General features: G+C 42.3%; 1 protein-coding gene across 6 annotated transcripts in view; it reads left to right on the top strand.

Moving 5' to 3' along the window:
* The window catches only part of DOCK3 (dedicator of cytokinesis 3), a 585500-nt gene that overhangs the window by 495846 nt on the left and 65268 nt on the right, over positions 1-24386 (top strand). For 5 of the 6 annotated variants that reach the window (XM_044253491.1, XM_044253489.1, XM_044253488.1 and 2 more), the window contains 8 exons: positions 470-553; positions 1663-1763; positions 5100-5181; positions 9683-9853; positions 12719-12911; positions 15756-15883; positions 18278-18424; positions 20379-20477. In XM_044253491.1, coding sequence (XP_044109426.1) covers positions 470-553; positions 1663-1763; positions 5100-5181; positions 9683-9853; positions 12719-12911; positions 15756-15883; positions 18278-18424; positions 20379-20477 — 1005 coding nt within the window. The remainder of the gene's footprint in view (positions 1-469; positions 554-1662; positions 1764-5099; positions 5182-9682; positions 9854-12718; positions 12912-15755; positions 15884-18277; positions 18425-20378; positions 20478-24386) is intronic. The other variant, XM_044253490.1, reaches the window with a different exon arrangement.

Here is a 24386-nt window from a genome sequence, read left to right as displayed (position 1 = left end):
GCTAGAGCCTAGCCTGCTATATCTTCATTCAAGTGTCCTTTATAGTTAAGCCACAGTAGAGAATAAGGGGACTACAGCACTTTTTGGGGTTCTGGGAAAGTGAATTCTTTTTCTCAAAATAAATTTGGCATCAGAACCACTTAGATTTTCATTACTTCAAAGTTGCAATTCAACATGGGTGTCCTGTGTTTTTTAGGTCACTGTTCTTTCCTTAGAAGTTTAGCACTCACCCAAGAGAAAAAGCTTTTCCAAATCTCTCTCAGGACCCTTTGGGCTGTACACAAATACCCTGAGTCCACCTAGTTATCCCTTAGTTGGGTGGAGGTGGAATATTCAATTATTTTTAAATAAGGTTTGAGATCTTAGATTTTTGAGATTGTTTATTGGGAAATTAAAGTCACTGGTGTATGGAAGTTTGACCATGTGTACAAGGTCCTAAGACATGAGCCCTCTGATTTTTATGTTACAGTTTCTGCAAGACATCTTAGATACACTCTTTGTGATTTTGGATGATAATACAGAGAAATATGGCCTGTTGGTGTTTCAGTCCTTGGTAAGTTTCACCCTTCCTGACATCCTTTTCTGTTAGTTATTTCTGTCACATGTTTTCCAAAATCCAGGGGAAGCAGTTTATTAGGATGAGTCAATACAAGGTACAGATGTTTCCAGAAGAAAAGGGGCTGAGGAATGACCCAAGGAAGACCAGCCAACCAACTTATCAGAGAGATCCCAACATCAAATTTGAATAATTCAGCCTGGTCAGGTCCAGGCATCAACTTTGTAGTTCTGGTACTCAGTTTCATCACTGTAGTCGAGTTGCCTAGCCCCTGAAATAGAGACCTACGCACCACCATTATGCTGAGAGATGAATATAGGAAACTAGGTGGCCTGTACTTTTACCTGCACAGTAGGATATAACCACCAGGAAGAGCAGAGAGTCCTCACCCATGCTGGTCTGAGCATCACACTCTGTCCCTGTGTGCAGTTGTTTCGGAACCAGAATCTCCAACAGCTGCTTAGTGAGAATGGACAGTGGCTTGAACATTCAGTGCATTTAGCTTAATAGACCCTGTCCCATAGGAGTGCCATACATTCAAGGGAAACCTCATACTGTAAGTCTACCTAACAGATGAGGAGCAGAGGCAGGAGTTAAAATGACACGTAAAAAAAAAAAAAAAAAAATGACACGTGCATAGTTTGCCCCTTTGGCTTTTCTTCTTCCTTGCTCTCCTGGCCAGCCAGCCCCATTTCTGAAGGGCACAGCCTTTCGTAGGCTGAGCTGGCTCAGAGAATAATCTTTTTTTTTTTCTTCCGTTTTCCAAGTTTTCTGAGACACCTTTGTATTTATGCCACCATGCACGGGTATTGTTTTGCTTTCTCCTAATCTGTATTACCCCACCTAGCATTACTGTGAAAACTCAGATTAACACTGGCACAGACAGATGAGCCCCAAGTCTGAATTCAGAGGCTGGGGCCTATAGGAATAGAGCAGACAGGACAGAAATAAACCCAGAATAGAAATCTTCCATTCTTTGCCCATGGGGAACACTAGAGAAAACACTGACAGTTTGTCATTTCTTAAAGAAACAAGAGTTCTGTTTTCTGCTGGAGGTTTTAAGTCCAGGGCCTCCAGTGAACCCTGGTACCCTCCATCTTCTCCAGGTATTCATCATCAACCTGCTCAGAGACATCAAGTATTTCCACTTCCGGCCTGTAATGGACACATACATCCAGAAACACTTTGCTGGAGCCCTGGCATACAAGTAAGTTCCATTTGGCACCATTATTAGGACTTGGTTTGAATAGAAAGACAAGCTTAAAAAAATCTCAGTGACAACCACCATTCAATCAACTGACTTTTTTTTTTACTTAATTTTTTTTCTAATTGTGGTAAAATACACAGAGTATAAAATAACTATTTTTAAGTGTAGAGCTCAGTGGCATTGAGTATGTTCACATTGTTGTACAGCCATGGCCACCATTCATCTCCAGAACTTTTTCAGCTTGCAAAACTGAAATTCTGTATCCAGTAAATATTAACTCCCATCACCCCTCCCCCTCCCACTGCCCCTAGGCAACCACCGTTATACTTTCTGTCTCTGAGTGTGTTTGTTCTACGTACCTTGTGTCAATTGAATCATGTAATACTTGTCTATTTTTGTCTGGCTTAGTTCACTTACCATAATGTCTTCAGGGTTCATCCACATTGTAGCATGTGTCAGAATTTCCTTCCTTTTAAAGGCTGAATAATGTTCCATTATACATATATACCACGTTTTGTTTACTGGTCGATGAATATGTGGGTCGCTCTCACCTTTTAGTCATTGTGAATAATGCTGCTATGAACATGGGGATACAAATACAGATACAAATCTCTCTAAGACCCTGCTTTCTATTCTTCTTGACATATACCCAGAAGTGGGGTTACTGGTTCATAAGGTAGTTCTATTTTTTTTTAATTTTTTGAGGAACCACCATACTGTTTTCCACAGCAGCTGCACCATTTTACATTCCCACCAACAGTGTTCAAGGGCTCCAGTTTCTTCATGTCCTCAAGCCAAGACTTGTTATTTTCTGTTGTGTTTTTCTGGGAGGAGTAGGGGTTTTATAGTAATCATCCTTGATTGGTGTGAAGTGGTATCTCATTGTGGTTTTGATTTGCATTTCCCTAATTATTAATGATGCTGAGCATCTCTTCATGTATTTATTGACCATTTGTATATCTTCTTTGGAGAAAAATGTATTCAGGTCGTTTGCCCATTTTTTAAACAGGTTGTTTCATTTTTTTTTTGTTGAGCTGTAGGAATTCTTCATATAATCTAGATATTAACACCTTGTTAGATACACAATTTACAAATATTTTCTCCCATCGTCTTTCTTTCCGTTGATTGTGTCTTTTGATGTACAGAAGTTTTCAGTTTTGATGTAGTCCAGCATATCTATTTTTTCTTTTGTTTCCTGTGCTTTCAGTGACATGACATATCCAAGAAATCATTGCTAAATCCAGTGTCAGAACTTTTCCCCCGTTTTTGTCTACAAGTTTAATTTATAGTTTTAACTCTTACACTTATGTCTTTGATGCATTTTGAGTTAATTTTTGTTTATTGTGTAATGTAAGAATCCAGCTTCATTCTTTTGCACATAGATATCTAGTTTTCCTAATATAATTATTGAAAAGATTATCCTATCCCCATTGAATGGTCTTGGCACCCTTGTTGAAAATCATTTGACCATCTCTGTGAGGATTTATTTCTGGGCTCTGTTATTTTATTGATGTGTATGTCTGTCTTTATGCCAGTACCATGCTATTTTGGTTATTGTAGTTTTGTAGTAAGTTCTGAAATCAGGAAGTGTGTGTCCTCTAACTTCTTTCTTTTTCAAGATTGCTTTGGCTATTTGGGGGACCCTTGAAATTCCATATGAACTTCAGAATGAATTTTTCTATTTCTGCAAAAAATGTTGTTGGGATTTTGATAAGAGATTGCATTGAATCTGTAGATCACTTTGGGTAGTGTTGGCATCTTAATAGTTTTAGTCTTTCAATCAATGAACATGAGTGTTTTTCCACTTACTAGTATCTTCTTTAATTTCTCTCAGTAGCGTTTTATAGTTTTCAAAGTACAAGTCTATAAGTCTTTCACCTCTTTGGTTAAGTTAGTCCTAAATATTTTATTCTTTTTTGATGCTACTACAAATGGATTTTTTTTCCTTGATTTCCTTTTTGAAGTGCTCATTGTAAGTATATGGAAATGCAAATAACTTTTGTGTCTTAATTTTATATCCTGCAATTTTGCTGGATAAATTTTGCATTTATTGGTTCTAAAAGGTTTTTTTTTGTGGAATCTTCAGTTTTTTCTACATGTAAGACCATGTCAGCTATAAACGAAGATAATTTTGTTTCTCCCTTTCCAGTTTGAATGCCTTTTATTGCTTTTTCTTGCCTAACTGTTCTTCCAGTACTATGTTGACTAGAAGTGGCAAAAGCAAGCCTTATTCCTAATCTTTCATGGTTGAATGTGGTCTTAGCTGTGGTCTTTGAGCTCTCATTTTAAACCATAGTTTACTACACAGGTGTCATACTTTTCCTTGTAAGAAATACCGGCAAAGCTACTAAAAGTTAGGCTTGCTTTTTCCGTGAGAAACATGTGAATAGGTAAATATAGTACCCACAAATAAATATCAAAGAAATAAAAAGTTGATAAAAGATATAAATAGTTAATATGGAAAACCAAGGTTATCTGAAACTGTTCAAGAAATTTTAAAAAGTCATCACTTTCTTCTGTGGAATTAGCACAGTTTTTGGAAATACAAGTAAAACCCAAGGGTGATGAAGCTGTGGAGTCCCTGAAACTCTGGCACTTTGATATAACTCCACGGAGGAGGCACCATGCTGTGGTTTAAGCATGTCATCATCTCATTAGTAGTCACAATAACTTTGAAGTGTACTGTTGTTTTCTCTGCATCTTAAATGAAGAAAATGGCACGGAGGCATCAAATTACTTGCCCAAGGACGCAGAGCTAGAAATTTGTAGGCCCCAGATATAAACCCTGCTGTCTGACCAAGACCTGTACTTGACTTATGTGCCCTATTGCCACATGAGGAACAGGCCTTCTGATTTATCATCTCCCTTCACTCGGGTTTCTTGGTCCTGAGGAAATAAAGTATATGAGATAAAGGTGAAGCAAGGAGGGGCACACTAGACTATATACCTTTATCTCTGTCTACTATTTACTAATTACTGTGGTCTATTCTGGAGATGCAGCAAGTTTAGACAAAACAATTATGCATGCAAAGTCCAGGACTTTGGGGAAACTTTCTTATAATTAAAGAAGAAATGTGTGTCAGGGAGAGTGAGAAAGAATGATTATAATTGCTCATTAAAATGCAGCAACTCTGTGGCTGAGGTATGTTGTCTGAGTGAGGTATGTTGTCTGATCTCAGATGAACTGGAGATCCCACAGCTGTAATGGACCCATCACTCCGTTCTGACTCATCAGCAGCATATTATTCCTGTGTGGCTAATTCTGGGCTGCAGAAATTTCAAGCGGCATTTCTTTTGAATTAAAGTGGGGGTTTCTGGAACTGTTCTCTTTCCCAGGGAGCTCATCCGCTGTTTGAAGTGGTACATGGACTGCTCAGCAGAACTGATTCGACAGGACCACATTCAAGAAGCCATGCGGGTAATGTACTGAGCTCACTGTACACAAAGGGCCCACCCTGCAGCTGTTTGTCAGTAATGGCAATGGTTTATAGCATGCAAGACAAGTGTAGACATCCTAGGACACTGGCCTGCTTTTAGGAACACCTGGGACCACGTGAGTCCCTGTTCCTCACCTTGATTTTGCCCCAGAAGATCGTTATGCCTAATAATGTTATCTTAAGGCCAGAAGGATGGATGGTGAGCATGGAGCTCCTGGCCGTCCTTCCTGTCTGGTTGTTGCCAACAGCATCCATCTCTGCTTCCAGTGGCCAAAGCATCATATCTCCTTCTAAACTAGTGTTGGTGACAGCAGTGATTAGAATTAAATAAGTCAAGCAGAGAGAGTCAATTATCATATGGTTTCACTTATTTGCAGAGCATAAGAAATAACGTGGAGGACATGGGGAGATGGAGAGGAGAAGGGAGTTGAGGGAAATTGGAAGGGGAGGTGAACCATGAGAGACTATGGACTCTGAAAAACAACCTGAGGGTTTTGAAAGGGTGGGGGGTGGGAGGTTGGGGGAGCCAGGTGGTGGGTATTAAGGAGGGCACGCATTGCATGGAGCACTGGGTGTGGTGCAAAAACAATGAATACTGTTACGCTGAAAAGAAATTTTTAAATAATTAATTAATTAATTAATTTTTAAAAAGAATTAAGATCTTCCAACACTTTCCCTTGTTCAGTGGTTACTACACATTGTGTTCTTTTAGAACTGTTTTAAGTGGAAAGAGCTGAGTGTAAATGCACTATATATGGATATATTGAGAAGAAGATAATCTTAAAACCTTGACCTTTGGAGGAACCCAGGGTCCTCCATGGCAGCACCCCTGCATGGACAGGTTCCACAATAAGGCAGCCTTTTGCATTTCTAGGCAGCTCCAGTTTTCGGGGAACCATCCTTATTGTGAGTTAACTTCACTTCTGGTAACTTCTTTTCATGGTACTGCTTCTATCATAGAGAATCATCTATGAGAGTGTTGATCCCTCTTTTGCTCGACAGTTCTCCAGATAGCTATTTAAAGAAAGCTGCCATATCCTCTGGGAACTCACAAGTCCAAGCTTTCTCCCTTTCCACCCCTACAATTTCGTGTTCTTGAGTTACTTTTTTTTTTTAATTGTTCTTGAGCATGTCTTTCCCACCCTTTCCAGTTAGCAATAAAAGAAGAATGGCAACAAAGTTGTTCTGCTTTTTCTCTGTCCCCTTTTAATTTCACATCATCTGCTACTGGGATCACCCATCATCTACTGGGCCTGTGCTTTTGCTGTTCTTGTCCACAGGGTAACAGGTGAGACAGGTGTTTCCCCAAGTGTCATCAGACTGAAGGCAAAATCAAATCATAAGATTGTGTTCCCCTGATTCTTCCATGTACATTCTGTAAAAACCAAAGCCCACAACTGTTATTTCTGTGCTCCTTCATATAATACATATCGACAAAGCAGTCAGCATCTATTGTGGGTGCTAGGATACAAAGACGAGTCGAGTAAGACAGGCCTCTCCTCTTGAAGAAAACTTCCCCAGTGAAGCATGCAGGAGCACAGGTGTAGAGCAGGATTCTGAGTGTGATGTGAGGGCAGGGCCTAGGTCCTGTTCGTCTCTTAACCCAGTACCTGTTAGGTGTCTCATATGATATTTGAGAGGATAAAAGATGAGTTAAATTCAAAGGGTTCTCTTTGAGTCTCAAAATTAATTGCTCAGGATACTGGAGAAGCCATCACAGAAGAAGTTGTTTTCTCCTAAGAATCATTCATTCAGTCAGTCACTTGATGTTGCTTCATAGCTGCCATGGGTCCAACACTGTAGGAGCCACTGGGGACTCAGCAGGGGCCCAAGCAGAAAAGGCTAGGCCTTTATAACACTTCCATACAAGTTCTTTGGAAAGACAGGCAAACATATAACATGAATAAATATACAAAGTCAGTGAAAAAAAAAAACTTTGATGAATACTATGAAGGGAATCAACAGGATCATAGGCTAGACTGGCTGGAGAGGAAGTTTTACTTCAGATCAAGATTTTAGGGAAAACCTCTCTGATGAGGTGACCTTTGGGCTGAAATTAATGTTCAGAGCTGAGGGATAAGTACTCCAGACAGAGGAAACAGCATGTTTAAAAGCCTCATGGCAGGGGGAGGGGTGCCCGGGTGGCTCAGCCAGTTAAACTTCCAACTCTTGATTTCAGCTCAGGTCATGACCTCAGGGTTGTGAGATTGAGTCCCACATCAGGCTCTGCAATAGGCATCGAACCTGCTTAAGATTCTCTCTCCATCCGCCCTTCCCCTCCCTCTCTCTTCCTCTCTTAAAAAAAGAAGAAGAAGAAGAAGAAGAAGTTCTAGGAAGCTTGAGTTTTCAAGCAACCAAAATAGTGGCTGATGTGACCAAAGCAGGGGATTTCAACTGTTGAATTGGATGGGAGGTGACAGAAAGGAAGAACTGAGGCTCTGAGGCTGTGGCTAGATCAGCTGGGTTGGTTACTTTGGGAGATGTACTTCAGGAAGATCAGGTTTGGGTGGAGAGAAGCAAGAGGTCCCTTTGAGGGAGCACTTTTCTGAGGTACTCTTATACTTATTCTCATCATTTCAGGCTTATTTGCTTGATATCTCATAATAATGCATACAGTACTAAGGTTTTGTCAGGTCATTTCCCCATCTTTGTCAAATTTTATTTGATAAGTCCTCTTGACTAAACCAGTAAGTCACTATCCAATCCTCTTTTCATCCTTCACAGGATACACAAGGTCCTGGCTTGGCAGCTCTCATTCTGGTGTGATAAGGTGTGGACCAGGAAACCCCCCTTCTTCTTTATTACTCTTAATTCGATACATCTTGCCACCTATATCCCATCTCTTCCTTTCACTTTCAAAGTCATGGCCTTTCGAAGAAAGTTTGACCACTAAGGAAGATGAAAATAAAGAGTCCTTTGTTTTCTTACTTGGTTATTTTATTTGTTCCCTTGTGAATGGCCTGTAGAAGGTATCTTTGGTGGGTTTGAGGATGGTATTTGGCAAGGTATCTTAAAAAGATAGCACACTTTTCGCTACCTCAGGTCCCCCCAAGGAACCATGAAGAGGAAAGAGCAGGCACAATGGATCTTCTTAGTGATAGAAAGGTTGTAATAACTTGTAGGATCTCTTTGCCTTTCAAGTTTATGAACTTAAGTAGAACTGGACAGAGCAGATGCTTCACCCACAGTTATGTTTTTCATTGTCTCTGCACAGTGTTGGCAGGACCCTTGAATTTTGAACAAATTTCATAGGCTCCACCACTCATGACCAGGACGTGCAAGCAATTTTGCTGTCTGCTTCTGCCTTTCACTATGAAAGTAGTAGATGTTTCAAGCCATTCAGTACATCTCTTCTGTTAGCTGTATCAAACTGAAAAAAAAAACTGGTCATGAGGAAAACATTTTCCTTTTTAAAATTAGGTACGTAGTGCAGATTTCAGACCAGGCATTAAAAGGCTATTAGAACAGAGGCTATAACATTTATGCTGATGAAGGCACACACTGTGATTTTTTTCTACTGGTACAAACCTTGAAAGATGCATTTTTCCGACCTAGCCATTCTACAATGCCAAATGAATTCTATATGGGCCACAAAACAAACCTTCTGATTCATGCATATGTCATGAAAGGTAGCTTGAGAATTATTTCCTATTATAAATTTCAAGTAGCTGAACTCCATTTGTTTCATCCTTGGATAAGTTTCTTCCTAGTGTCTCTGCCTTTCCAGTGTCTGGGAAATCTGTGGCATTTCTTTGATTGGAAAGCATAGGCTTGGATTTTCAGTCTGTTCTTTTAAAAGATAATTACTGTGCTCGTAAGCATGGGTCAAGCGGCAGGAACTCCTCAGAATTAGATTTTGCTCCTAAAACATGTTATGGGAGCTTGATCTGCTACATTCATCAAAAATTATGTATGGAAGGTGCCATGTATTGAAGAGGATGAAGAGTGAATGTGTCAGGTCCCCGCGCTGTGCTGTCTGGGGCAAGTTCTGTCCAGACTTGACCCCAGCGAGAAGGCTGGCACCATGTCAGGGCCTAGCTGTATCTCAAAGGTGCAGAAGATTCCTTAAGGACTTTCCCTTCATGGAACAAATGTAAAAGAAGCTACATCATTGCTTTTGAAACCTCTTATTTCCAGACTTGAAAAAACAAATGCAAAGATATTAAATTTTCTTTTGATCCTGTATATTCTTGAATTCAGCTACTCCCATAACAGTCTATGGTTCCTCATTTCCAGAATCACAAAAACAGTGGTGAATTAATTAGGTGATTGTCTCAGTAAGAAGACAGCTGCTGCTCAGTGACCATTTGGACTTTTGAGAAAAACTTAAAAAAAAAAAGAAAAGTGCTTGTCTTCACGGTTGAAATTTGCCCATCACCTGATTTTGGTAGAATTTACGGTTACATAGCCCTTTATTCCCTGCTATGTGAGTTGTTCACCATCTTCAACACCTCTCTATCCCTTTTGCTCCCACACCTCCAGGCCTTGGAGTACCTTTTCAAGTTTATTGTGCAATCCAGGATCCTGTATTCCCGAGCCACCTGTGGGATGGAAGAGGAACAGTTCCGGTCCAGCATCCAAGAACTTTTCCAGTCCATCCGGTTTGTGCTCAGTCTGGACAGCAGAAACTCAGAAACACTCCTTTTCACTCAGGTCTGTGAGCTGCAGGGAAGTTTTGCTGCTGGATTCTTGTCTGCCTTAGCAGGTGGTTTCTTTGTCCTCTGGCTTCTGGAGTTGAAGAAGCCCTGCCAAACTCCTGTGCGCTGGGTGAGGGGTGATTTGCAAGGAAATAACTAATGGAACACAATGCTACTTTTACTTCAAAGCCAGCTATGCCCCAACTGCCAAATATAAAACAGCCCAGTGGCTTTATGGTGAAGAAGCACAACTTTATTCTCAGAAGCCCTCTTTAGGCCAAATTTATTTAGCTAAACCTTACTATTTGTCATTTATAAGCATCTTATTTAAAGGGGATATTCAGAATGTATAGAGAATTTTGTTTCCTAGTTACTGTGTTAATTTTTAAAAAACTTAAAAAATAAGCCTTAGATGAATACTTATCCATTCCAGAAGTTAAGAATAAAATGGGCAGAAACAACTAGAAAACTTTGGTTAATAATTAAGATCAGGTTCTATTAGAAAAATCAATGTGGGAAGAAAATTTGTTTCTTTATATTAAAAATGTCCAGTCAGTTAATCTGTTACCTTTTCCAGATAGCCTTACCCTAGAAGGGATCAAGGATATTGTTTATTACCACAATCACAAGGGAGTTATTCTCTCTTATACATAAATGTCAGAATTTTCTCTAATAGATGTATTTCTTTGATTTTTTTTGAAGCCAGTTATTACGCAAAATATCACTCTCCCATCCATTATTCAGTTGCTGCCAGGACTGTCATGAGTACAAATGTGTGTTTAAATATCTCCTTTAAAATTAGAATATTCCACTTTTTTCTTTTCCACATGACCCTGTGATGCCCTTGATGCCAACTGGCTTTAAGCCCCTTGGTCCAGAGAACAGGTGAACAACTGTGAGCTAGACTTTGTAAAAGAGGGAATTCCTCAAGGTTTCCAAGTGTCTCTATTTTTAAAAAGGGTCATTCCGGTCTCCCTTCTGAAGTACCCCACACAGCACATCTTCCTCCTCCCATCTCTCCTCCTGTCCATCTGTTCCTGCCAACAAAGGCCCAGGACACCTACTCTTCCCCTCAGTATACAGAGATGAAGGGGCTCGGAGGTAGCTAGCAGAACAAGGCAGATATGCTTTCTGAGAACTTGGCAATGCCTTGTACTCAGTGGCATGTTCCTGTCACATCAGGAGAGCTCAGATCTAGTCAGGAGCAGACCTGCTTCTTTGGCGTCAGGCTCATGTTTCACGATTTTCAGATCTCTCAGCAAGTCCATGGTTCAGTCAGATTTTATGTCTTTGCTTCTGATCACTAGGAGATGTTCAGATGCAGTTGTCCTTCTGTCCTGGTGCATAAGTGTAGGAAATCTCAACATTTACGAGAATATTTACTGTTTGTGGTGTATTATGAAAGACCTGCTTTTTCCCCTTTGTCTTTTATATCTAACTGCTTATGGTAATATGTTCTTTTGCTGTTCTAATTTCTGCACCAAAAAAATCTCTTTGATATTCCAGGGAGTTATAAATCTGTAGACAGAATTCATCTAAGTTCTGTCCCTGGGCCCGGCCTGAACACAGACTGCAGTATGATAACAGATCTGTTTCCCCATGGCATAAATTTTTACTCGCTCTAAGCCAGTGTCTACTGCCTAATGAAGCAGTCGAGGAAGATAGTCCACACTTCCCCCATCCCCTTTTCACTACATGCCACATGGGAGGAATGCACTCTCACCTTCTTGTCCCACAGTGACACTCCATTCCCCTGTGTGAATTCTGGGTTAATTGTGTAAGAGGACCGAGAGGGAGGAAAGCCGCCTTCATGTTGCTACCAGGTAGACCCGAGAAAAGGAGGACCAGTATTTCTCGAAGACCAATGATGTGCTGGCCACTCTGCTGGAAATAAACTTCATGCATCTAATTTTTTTCATACCGATACCAGGAGACAAGTGATAACATCATCCTCATTTTATAGATGAGAAAACAGAGTATTAGGCAGTAACTCGCTGAAGGTTATATGACAGACAAGTAGTAAAGCTGAGAGGTGTACTCATGTTTGTCTAATTCCACAGCCCATTCTCTTTCTCCTATACTACCCCATCTCTGAAAGGCTCTGGAACTATTATAAGATTGTCCTGAAGAAACCACTTCATGGGTCTACCAGAGCTGAGATCCATGAAGAGAAGTCTCCAAGCACACACTTCCACCAGTTGCTGAATTCTCTGCCAATGTAACCACCGGTTCTCGAGAGCCCCTAGCTGACTAAACCCACACCTTCTCCATCCTTGTGGATTTACACTTGACACTGCCAAGCATCACAGAAGGACACAATTTACAAAGTCTTCAGATTTCATGGTTTCAAATAAATGTCTCTATCTTGGGAAAATGGTCCCGTTCTCAGAGCTTGATTGCTGGCTGCAGAGCTCAGCCCATGCTGCTTGGTGGTGCTCAGTTCTCTCCGCTATATTTGATTCGAGCAGTCCCTGGCTTGAATTTGAAACCAAAATTAGAATGTTGAGAGTTTGATCATAGAGACAGACAAAAAATCTAAATCCATTTTATGAGCAAAACAGCTACGGCTATTAAGCCATATTGAGCTGATTTCTTTTTTTTTTTTTTATTCCCTTCTCTTGCCAGCAAATATATTGGCAAGTTATGAAAGCTTCAAGCGGCCTGGGCCCCAGCAAATATTCTTGTTTTAGTTTCCTTTTTGCTACTCTGTTCCATGCCCCAGGAGTGCAACAGTGATGCGTGGAGTCAAAGGCCCAGGAGGAACCCCTATGAGGCCGGGGTGCTGCAGTGACTATTCAGCCTCTTGACTCCTCATGATTGTCTGAGCATGTGAGATAGACACCTAACTGCACCCTAACCACGGGCTCACTTGCTTCTGCAGGCTGCACTCCTTAATTCCTTCCCAACTATCTTTGACGAGCTGCTGCAAATGTTCACCGTGCAGGAGGTGGCAGAGTTTGTAAGAGGGACTCTGGGGAGCATGCCCAGTACAGTGCACATTGGGCAGTCAATGGATGTGGTGAAGCTCCAGTCGATCGCCAGGACTGTGGATAGCCGCCTGTTTTCTTTCTCAGGTAAATCAAGTTGGGATGAGAGTCAGACTCACCTTTCTTCTTTTCTGGGGTAATTATCAAGTGGTAATCAAAGGATCCATTTAACAGTGCTCAGGCAAGAAGCCTGTGGCCCTAAAAATGCAGAGGGTTTGGGCAACTATGTTAGATAATGCATCCAAGATGGAGGCCTACTGCCTCACTCATGATTCATCCCTAGGAACCCACAGCCTGGGCCATGCCCGTGCGGTGGCCTGCAGAGCAACTTGCAGGCCCACAAGTCTAACCAGCAGCCAAGAGCAGGGCCTGCCACACCCCCCGCAAGATGGGAAAGCAGAGGGAAAGGAGAAGGAACACGAGAGAAGGGTGTAGCCCAAGACGATAAGTATAAGTCAAGGAAGTAAGAGAGACCCTGAAAGAGGGCCCTGAGAACCCACTGTGTTTACTTTGTTCCTTGTCACACCAGTCAGATAGACTCCTTGCCTATCTTTGAAAGAGCCTCTAAGCATCAGTTAAGAGATGGACCATGAGCCCTCCACTCCCCAAGAGGTCAGGACAGCCTAGCAAATAATGAGCAGCCCAAACCACCTTTCTGGAAGAACTCTGTATTCATACCTGAAACCATATTCAGCATGATCAGCCTGGCAGGGGTGCCAGATACTCAAGGGCCAAATGTTAAGATCAGTATGAGCCGTATCCTTTCAATGGAATGTCATAATCATAGAATAAATTTCTAGGTCGCAGAAATAAATCTGAAATGCTAACAAAACAATTATTAGAATTTTTATAATTAGAATTTTGGGTAGTAAAATTTTTTGTTCGACATTTAAAGTATAAGAACAATGATCTCTCAACCAAGTACTACACACAATTGGAATGCTGAATAAATGTCCCCTTTAACTTAACTCTACCAGTGTAGGTTATGATTCATGGCAAAGCCGCCACCAAGAAAGTCAGCTTTTCTCTACCGGTAAGTCTTTATAGTAAACACTTCTCTCTTCACCAGTTCCTGGGCTGGAGAATTTTATCCCAGGTTTGGATGCATTGGCACTGAGGCCACTGCAAATGTGCAGGCTTTGTGCACTGCTCAAAGAAGATGCTTTCAAATATATGGGGAGGGGGACAGCCGACTTCCCTCATTGACACTCTTTATTTCCAATGTTTTTGTATGTACCTGCTGCTTCCCATAATCACTTAAGAAAAACTGTTTTTCTTTTAATCTTTTTTTAAAGATTTTATTTATTTATTTGACAGAGAGAGAGATCACAAGTAGGGAGAGGCAGGCAGAGAGGGGGAAGCAGGATCCCCGCCAAGCAGAGAGCCCGATGGGGAACTTGATCCCAGGTCAGATCGTGACCTGAGCTGAAGGCAGAGGCTTAACCCACTGAGCCACCCAGGCGCCCCAGAAAAACTGTTCTTAAACTTTATGTGGCAGTGGAGCTATGTAGCTGGGTTTTGAGAAGACAAGCCTCCACCCGATTTTCATTTGTATCTCTGCTTCATTGAATGCTTGAGTTGCAGCAGCTCCCTTGAAGCGAGATTTTTTTACCAACAGTTTCTTTTAAGCAACACTTACATTCTCAGAATGCATCAGTCTTATCTTTTCTTTATCAGGTTCCAGTAACAAACTACTATTTTCTCTGCAGTAGTTATTTTATATATTTACATTATAAATACTGCTCTGTTGGTATTTTGGTCTGCCGATTGTATTATGAACTTCTCTTCTGTCCAAGCATAGAACAGCTGTCATTCCATTTTCTTTAAATACATTCTAGATATTTGACAAGACAGCCCCCAAATCTCCTATAAGTCATGTAATTTGTCTTTGGCTGAAAAAAAATATATTTCCTTCTGAATTTCATCTGGAACACTTGACTATGGTCAAATAAATCCAAAGTGCCCTGGCTTGTTTGTGCTACTGGTAATCTGACTACATCATGCTAGCCAGGTAGGAGGGTACCTGCAGAGTCACACAGTCACTGACCACATAGGAGCACAGAGCACCAAAAACATGTTCACACCTGTAGTTCACTTTGTCTTATCACACCTGTGAAGGAAATGCAGAAAAGACCATTAGCATCTCATGGTACAGATGGGGAAAAGCAAGCCCATAGGAGGAATCAACCTACCTATGGGCCCTTCAGGTGAGTTAATTAAGGAATTTGAACCCGGATTCAGCCTTCCTGACCGAGTTCTAAACAAAGTCATCTCCTGATGAAAATGTTGTTCAGGTAACATTGAGGAGAAAAGTTGGGATTGGCAAGAAGGATTAGCTGCTTATCAAAGGTTTGTGACAAGACAAAGTCCTGCTGTGTTGCCTTCACTGCTGTGGACAGGCCAAGCCTGTCCCCCTAAGCCTGAGGGGAAAAGGAGGTAGGCCTGATGGCTGCCACCAAGTAAATGCTCATGCCAGGTCCCTGGCCAGAGCATCATAAAGAGTGGCCAGTTATAATCCACATCAAGTCTACAGGTTCAGTCAGAGTAGTTCATAGAACTAGGTGTGTCATTTAAATGGGATTTGCACTGGAAGCTATGCTTTTAATTTGGAATCTAGTCATTAAAGACATTTCATTTGGAAGTAATCCCCTGAAGCTCATCCTGCACAAAATGCCATAGATACTAGGCTTAAAATAAGAAAGAAGGAAAGAGAGATGGAAGGATAATGCTGTGGGATGTCTTATAATGTCTAGGAAGTGGGCTTTTAGGCCCCCATAAGGGAAGGAAGTGACCTCCAGCTAGGCATCAGGTTTGGCACCGGGTTCAGCCCCTCTTGCTTTGAGACCAGGGAAGTCCCACAGTGCCACTGGCTTCCGGAGGTAGCTCGTACTCCTCTGAAGGGCTTCTTCACCTTTGTGTTTTCTCCCTCAGAGTCCCGCCGCATCCTGCTTCCTGTGGTTCTCCATCATATTCACCTTCACCTGAGGCAGCAGAAAGAGCTGCTCATCTGCTCAGGGATTCTTGGCAGCATCTTCTCCATCGTCAAGACCAGCTCTCTGGTAGTGGTCCCACGCCCGCTTCAACCCGCCTCAGCTCTGCCCGTCTTGTATTGCTTTAGCCAGAGGCAGGCCAACAAAGATCACTTCGTACATTTCTCAGTCACAGAAGCTTTCATCAGTGACAGGAAGGTGCCCAAGTGAATGGAGGCCTATGTATGCCCAGCAGGCTTCTCCACACAACACAGTTTTGCTATTTTAAAAAGTTGTGCTCCCATAAATCCATCTAGAATTGTACTTATCTCTAACACCAGAAAGCCCAATCCTGTGCCATGTTCTATTTCTATCAAAAGGTATTAATCCTGTGTTCTTGGGAGTGTTCTGAGGATACTCAGGCACGAGCACAGGGAGGCAGGCCCAGGCTGAGAGGCAGCTTGCTCATTCAGACTTTTCTGTCAGCTCCCTGGCAGCGTGATTCCACCCATATGGCATTCCTATACCATGCCAGATGAGGTCAGGATGTACGAGAGATAATTGTTGCCCACAAGAGCTCTGAGCCTCATAGGATGGGAGAATCATACTTTAAAGATGAGGTTTCAACTAGTAATGCTTTTGCCTACTTTCTTTCCTCTTTACTTTTTCTTTTAAAAAGGGATCTGTTGGCGGTGGAGGGCGGGGAGTGGGGAGGAAGGAAAGACACGTAACTGGCGTGAATAAGGGTAGGAATTTATTTTAATGATATTTATTTTATATAATAGAAGAAATGCATATTAGGGAAAATATATAAACTATAGGAAAGTGTAAAGAAAGATATCAAGAACAAGAATGAGTTTTTTATTACAATATCTTATTAAATTGAGATCAAATTTCTGGAGAATAAAATTTCAGCCACATTTAAAATGAAGGCCAGTAGCCAGGTGATAAGTATGTATGAGGTTAGGCTATCTATGTAGAGCAGGAGAGGTCCTGGAAAAAAAAATGTGGTTGGTTTGAGCAGGATGTAGGGACCCAATAGGGTGCTCTGGTGTCCAGACTTAAAGTACCATCTGGCAACAGGGGCCTCAGTTGGCAGAGTGCTTGTGGCGGTTGTAGTGGCCCTATTGTTTTCTCTTGGCTCCAGGCAAGTCTTGGCAGCTCTCCTTCCCACCAGGCCTCAGAGAGGCAACACTAAACACATAAGGTCTATTAGGAACCCAAGGTCAGACTTGCGGTGGGAGGCTTATTACTAAAGGAAGGAGAGAAATTGAAGAGGTAAATGAAGGAAAGGAGAAGAATGGAAACAGATTAAAAACCTGAAGGTCTGATTGTTTTTGTGGAGCTAGAGAGTTGGGTGCAATTAGTTGCTTACAACTAGTCAGAGAGACATCCTAGGTAAGAGTGTTACAATCACTTCAGCAGATAAAAAGGAGGACTTTGGCCCCAGGAGCTGCTCAGATTTTTCTTGTGGAATGGGGCGCAGTATGATGACCTTGAATGTATGGGTTGGGGGTGGAACTTAAGCTCCATGAGAGTAGAGTAGAGTAGAGATACTATCTTTCTTGTTCACCTCTGTATACTCAGCTTCACAAACAGCGACTGGCACATGGCAAATGCTTAATGAGTAACGAATTGGTGGATGGATGGACAGATGGACAATAATAATATAAAGAGGCTAGAGAAGGGGTAATGGGACTCTCTGTGAGATAAATCAGGCTACAAGATTGGAGATTCAGGGTGAGAGGTCTGTAAAAGGATAGCACAGACTTCCTAGATTCACAGTGTGGTGGCTGAAAACAGAGCTGAGTGAGGAGGTAGACCCTGTTGTCTTTGTGAGGCTGCCCCAGATAGACGTTTGAGACCAGAGTCCTGCAGGTGGACCAGGGACCGCAGGCAAGAATGCTTGAGGAGCTGGAAGTGAGACGCAGCCATGCTGAGCAGCAGCTGGGCCAGCAAAGCTTGACCTCACCTAAGGAGAAAGCCCTGAGGAGAGAACCATCCTCTTAAAGACTGAGATACTGGTTTGAGCATTAGCCATTGTGCCTCAGCGATAGTGAACGTGCTACCACCACACCCTGTGGCGTGAATACTTTCCCATTTTCTCAGAGTGTTCATCAGCAGCGTTGTGCTTTCTCCTGAATTTTCTAGGGAAACCAAAGAAAACATGTAACTCAGGACCCTCGCTTCTGCCCTGTACATTGTATTGAATCTACCTGAGGTTAGAACCATGGGTGTTAGGTGGTGCTGGGTTAGGCGAAGGCCCCCAGCCACCACATACCAGGACAACTGAGGCAGGTCTGTACCCCCTTCCCCTCAGAGCCCTTGTCTCAGGTTCCCTGACACTGCATGCCAGTGAGACCGGAGCTCAGTGTTAAGAAGCCAGTGAGAAGACCACTCCTGACGCCGCTGGCTTAGTAAGTGCTGCCAGGGGCGTGAGCCTGGCCTGGTGCTAACGGTGTGCTCTCTTGCTGCTCGATCTAGGAGGCAGATGTCATGGAGGAGGTAGAAATGATGGTGGAGAGCCTCTTGGATGTGCTCTTGCAGACTCTGCTCACCATCATGAGCAAATCGCATGCTCAGGAGGCGGTAAGAGGGCAGCGGTGCCCGCAGTGCACAGCCGAGATCACTGTTAGTAACTAACATTCAGGTTTTCTTGCTTTCTTGTCTAACCTGGGGCTCCTCCACACCAACCCCCACCCCCTCATCGCACCTCCCTCATCTCCACCAGCCTTCCTGCACGGTTGTCGGCATGCTGCCCCCTTCCCCTCTCCCACCTGGTTCTCATGGCCACTCAGAAAGCTCTAGATTCCTAGTCCCTGAAGTCTCCCCTAGGGCAGCTGCAGGGAATGCTTTGTCTCCTCTTTTCCTGCACACTGTCTCTCTTGGCCACTGCCTTTATGCCAATTCACTTTCCATTATGTCGAATGAAGCAGAGACATAGTAAGAGATTGAAGGTGAAAAAATGGACTTTTCCTTCGAGGAGCAGGCTCTCCTAAATGATGTGCTGCCCAACAGAATAATTTTCTTAGCATTTGATGGGGTCTACAGATTAGGTGTTTTTGTCCACAGTGTTTATCTCCAAATGTCTAGCATCAGGAAAACTGTGGCGAGGTAGACTTGCACTGGCATTACTGGACAATTAGAAGAGAAACAGCCCGGGGAAGCCTCTCAGGAGGGGCAGAGAGACAGCCGCCACTCTACCCGGAGTGGACTTGCTAACCCGGATGCTAGAACTCAGTAAGCAGATTGCATGGAATCTTCCAGTTGGCAGATGGGAGGCTGCAGTGATTTCTTTGAAGTAAATCCTCTGTGGGAGCAAGCCAAGCTCCATCAAGCTAGGGGGAGCAGGGAGAGCAGAGAACAGGCATGTGTTCTGAGGCATGGGCTTAGAAGGAATGTTTGTTCCCTTGGGGGTGCCTACTGAGGGCACTCTCGCTGCAGGTGAAGACGTGCATACCCTCCTAGGTCCTGGTAACCTGACCCTCTCTCCAGCAACCACACAGTGCTTGCCATGCGCCTAACCCTGCTCTGTGCACTTGACTAATACTCACTTAGCGATGCTAAATCACACAGATGTAATGAAGAAGGTAATAACTGCATAATTTACCGAGCACATCTTTATGAGCTGGACTTTCCACTGAAAAGGCTCATGTACATTCATTCCTCCAATCCTCATAACAGATACATAAATTATGGCTTATTGTGCCCATTTTCTGCATAAAACTGAGGTCATATACATGTATATGTTCTGCATACATGTGCCTAATGATTTTATGTGTCTAGAAATGCTCTGAGAGACAAAAACTATTGTCAGATTTCCATGAGTTTAAAATCATTTGGCCGGCTGCTCCATGCCAAAAATTGCCATAAGATGGTAAAAAGTCTTTTGAAGTCCTTAAAACGAGATTTTCTTCCATGTTACCACAGCTGGAATTTGAAGAAATTTTAATGACTCATTTTTTAATCCTTAAATTTTTATGTATCTTAAAGCCCATACCTTACCCTCTCATAAAGATTAGTTTTGACTCCTTTGCTTTCCAGAAAATTACGTTGACCGGTCTCCATCCTCCTGTCCAGTAACCACATGTAAGCTCTGGGAGGGCCCAAGAAATCCTCACAGAAGAGCTGCTCCAACCCAGCACAATGGAAGAGCCCCAATTCTGCCCAGAAAATGCCAAGAACCCTGTTCTGAGGAACCCCTTTAGACTTCAGTATCGTGGCCTGGTAACATATAATGACAAAGGACTGTGTAGCCAGAAATTTCCTAGGAAAAAAAAACCAGACTATCTGTCTTACTTTGCAGTACTTCTTTGTTACAGGTTAAGGTTTTCCATTAACCCCATGCTGCTAAGGTCTCATTAAAACTCCCAAGCCCTTTCGGCCTCCCTTAGAAGAAAAGAAAACTCATTCCCAGGGCCAGAATTCTCATCTTCCCTTTCATGATCATTGGGGCCATCTCAGACCCTTCCTTCTCTCCTTGCCCTCTATGGATTGGGGAAACCAAAGCCCATGTGATTAGCTGTGCTGAGTGTTTTGTGGTTTGTTTTGTTTTGTTTTGTTTTGTTTTTTGGTTGGTCCCTAGGGTGAGTACGTGTCCTGCCTTCTCTCGCTGCTCCGCCAGATGTGCGACACCCACTACCAGCACCTCCTGGACAACTTCCAGAGCAAAGATGAACTCAAGGTGGGCAACAAACCTACCTCAAAACCGACTTTCCACCCAGGACAGGAAGCATGCTGAGACAGCCCAGGGCCTTTTCCCCACCAGGGGATGAGTGCAAGTGACCAGTTCTGCCTAGGGCGAAGGGTTCACCAGCCCCACTTTACAGCTATGAGAGTATGGCTCCCAGAAGCTAAAAGCCAGCAGTGTTCTTATACAGACAGACCCCAGTAACACTGGCAGGTTTTCTCTGACTGATAGCAACCCTATGACCATGTGCCTCTATGGGAGACTGCTCTAGGCCATAGTAATTGTCCACAAACAAGAACTCTTCCCTTTCTGATGAACTCAATGACCACCTTATATTTTGCAAATCAGACTGCAATCAGACTTCTGTTTAATAACTGCAAATCAGACTTCACTGTTTAATAACTATAATTATAATTATGGTGATGAAAAAACTTTTCTTCCTTAAAGTGTATTTCTGCATGTGACCCGTAGAAAGCAGAAGTGAGCACTGCCCATTGGCTACCAGATTCTGGATCCAGACCCCCTGGGGCAGATAATGCAGAGAAATGGGCCCATGAGCCACATGACAGAAGAGCATTCCCAAGCTCCATGTGGTATTAGCTGCTGATGAACTGCTGGAGCATGTGTCTTTGCCTTAGAATGTGCTACTCAGTTCATCCCTGGATAAACAAACGATTGCGAATTTTAGTTGCATGCTCTGCCTCCATTCAGAACCAAGTCATTTGCATTTCATGGTAATGCTGTTTTTTATTTGTAATGACCTTTATTAATCGTATTGTATCAGTATTAGGTGTCACTTTCTCTTTTTTTAAGATTTTATTTATTTATTTATTTGAGAGACAGAGAAATAGAGAGAGCATGAGAAGAGAGAGGTCAGCAGGAGAAGCAGACTCCCCATGGAGCAGGGAGCCCAATGTGGAACTTAATCCTGAGACTCCAGGATCATGACCTGAGCCAAAGGCAGTTGCTTAACCAACTGAGCCACCCAGGTTCCCTTAGGTGTCACTTTCTAGTATCTGATCTTGCCTGCCTTTCCACAGGCATGGGTCTCTGCAGATTGTTGTCATTAACTCGTTGCAGTAAGGTCAGCCTATCTTCTTGGGGGCACGAGGGGGTAGATTGATAGCCCTTGAAGGGAACCAAAAGTTAGCCAGAGACCAAAGCAGTTCTTGAGCTGGGGTGTAGAGCCTGAAAATCGAGGGTTGGCTGTTCTAGATAATTTTCATCCTTTGTGTGTCCTACTAACTGGTTCGCAGTCAGAAGCCCAGGCTGACATCATTCTCTTACTTTTTAATTAAAATTTTATTTTTATAACAGCAATATGTACACATTTTCTAATTTTAAATTTTTTATTCGTTTATTGAAAGCCTGCTATGTGCAAGCACTATACCCAGAACTTTAAGGGTTTTTAAATTTTTAATTTCAGTGTAGTTAATATACAGTGTATATATATACATAATCTTAAGAGCCAAAGCACATTACAAAGCTTATAATGTAAAATGGTGGTTCCCTGGTTCAACCTGACCCATGTCTGGTTTCTATTCCCCAAAAGCAGTCACTTTGAACTCTTCTGCTGTTCTTTAAGCTTCCATTGCCATTTTAAATTTTAACTGGTAGTTATTATCTATTTTCTTCTTCCCATGGAAAAAGAGGGTGGCTCTCCTCTCACATACACACACATCTTTCCTCTCATTCTTCCAATATAGTTCACATACATTTTTTTTTATTTTTTTAAATTTATTTTTTATTTATTTTCAGCATAACAGTATTCATTATTTTTGCACCACACCCAGTGCTCCATGCAATCCGTGCCCTCTCTAATACCCACCACCTGGTTCCCCCAACCTCCCACCCCCCCATCCCTTCGCACCCCTCAGATTGTTTTTCAGAGTCCATAGTCTCTCATGGTTCACCTCCCCTTCCAATTGCCCTCAACTCCCTTCTCCTCTCTAACTCCCCATGTCCTCCATGCTATTTGTTATGCTGTGAATAAGTGAAACCATATGATAACTGACTCTCTCTGCTTGACTTACACATACATTTTTGTTTAAATCAGTAATGTACTCTTCTTTATTACTGCTAAGTAAGTACTATGGTGAGCCAACAGCTATGCTGTTACACTTCCTTTCTTATAAAACTTTTTGTTTGTTCCTGGAATTATTTGCCTCTTTTGTTAATCACTTGTTTTTTGTTTTCTTTTGGTTTTCAAATCTGGCTAGGATTACCTACTCCCTCTCTGTAAGAAACCTCTTCTTCCAGCTTTCTTCAAGGTCAAATCTGTCAGATACTGTCAGGTCACTTTTTTTTTCCTGGGAACTTGTCTTCTTGTTATTTGTTTCAGTCTCTAACTTTCATGTTAGAGTCTTTTCTCCAAATGTAGAGACTTTTGGATGTCAGTCTGTGTCTAAAAGTAAGGTGCTCTGGTGCTAATGAGGGCTTGTCTTCAGCAGGCTTCCCTGTAGCTGACTGAAGGGGGTCTGTTTGGTTAGAATATCCTCTAATTCCTGTATCTACTGGTCTGCTCTCTAGGATTTGTCTATTTCCTGAGACAAGAATCCTTATCCCTTCCTAGGAATGGAGTAGCCCATCAATATTTTGGGAACCAAATAGCAAAAAGGGACTGGGAACCTCCCAGTTCAGCAGGTGAAATTTCTCTCAATGCCTGTTTTCATGTTGGCATCTCAGCCCTTAGCTGTTGCTGTATCCTTGAAAACAGATCCTCAGCGAATAACTGCTTGAGAGAGCAGTCCTCAGTCTTCTGACAGGATGCGTAAGCCTGGTCACCCAGGGATATGAGATGGCAGAAGAGATCTTAGGGAGTCTGTAAGTCAATCTTCCTGTTTTTAGCCTTCATATCCCAGTTCTACAGAAGTACCTGGTGATGCCTATAGTTTCTGAGATTCTTGCTTCCTGTTGCTGTTCCTTCCAAAGGCTCTTGGCTGTTGTCTTTTTCAAGTATATTAAATCAGTTACCACAAAAGCTTTCAAAATATATTCACCTCTTCTGATCACTGTGTTCTTATTTCCTGTTTCCTTTGTCTCTGTGGGCATATGTATTTCTTGACTGTCATTTTAGAGGATTTGAGCTGAAACAGACCTGAGGGAACATATGCAGTCCACCACACCAAATATAGAGTTCGTCACATTTTTTCTTTTTTTTATGGCAACATTATTGAGATGTAATTTGCATACCATAAAATTTACACTTTTAAAATGTACAATTCAGTGTCTCTGATTATATCCATCTTAAAGGATATCACAAAATAACAAGATCAAGTTAATAATTTATAACTTCCCACAAGGAAAAGCCGAAGACCAGATGGCTTAATTGGTGCATTGCACCAATTTTTTTTAAATGTTACTGAAAGATCTGCACACATGATACAGACCATCCTTATTTTGTTTTATTTATTTATTTTTAAGATTTTATTTATCTATTTGATAGAGAGAGATCACAAGTAGGCAGAGAGGCAGGCAGAGGCGGGGGGGCAGGGGGAAGCAGGCTCCCTGTTGAGCAGAGAGCCTGATGTAGGGCTCAGTCCCAGGACCCTGAGATCACAACCCAAGCCAAAGGCAGAGGCTTAACCCACCGAGCCACCCAGGCACCCCACATTTTTAAAGAAGAATTAATACCAATCCTTCACAAACTCATAAAAAATGGAAGAGCCAGGAATACTTCTCAACTAATTTTTTGAGGTCAGTATTACCCTGACATGAAAACCAAAGGCAGACATCACAAGAAAAGCCAACCGTAGACCAACATCCCTTATAAATAAAAGTGTAGAAGTCTTTAACAGCATACTAGCAAACTGAATCCAGGAACATACTAAAAGAAGTATACACCATGATCTCATGGGATTGATCCCAGAAATGCAAGGTTCCCTTAACATATGGTAATCAACA

Source organism: Neovison vison, chromosome 6, assembly GCF_020171115.1.
Source record: "Neovison vison isolate M4711 chromosome 6, ASM_NN_V1, whole genome shotgun sequence".
Classification (NCBI taxonomy): domain Eukaryota; kingdom Metazoa; phylum Chordata; class Mammalia; order Carnivora; family Mustelidae; genus Neogale; species Neogale vison.
This window is presented reverse-complemented; position numbering and strand designations above follow the sequence as displayed.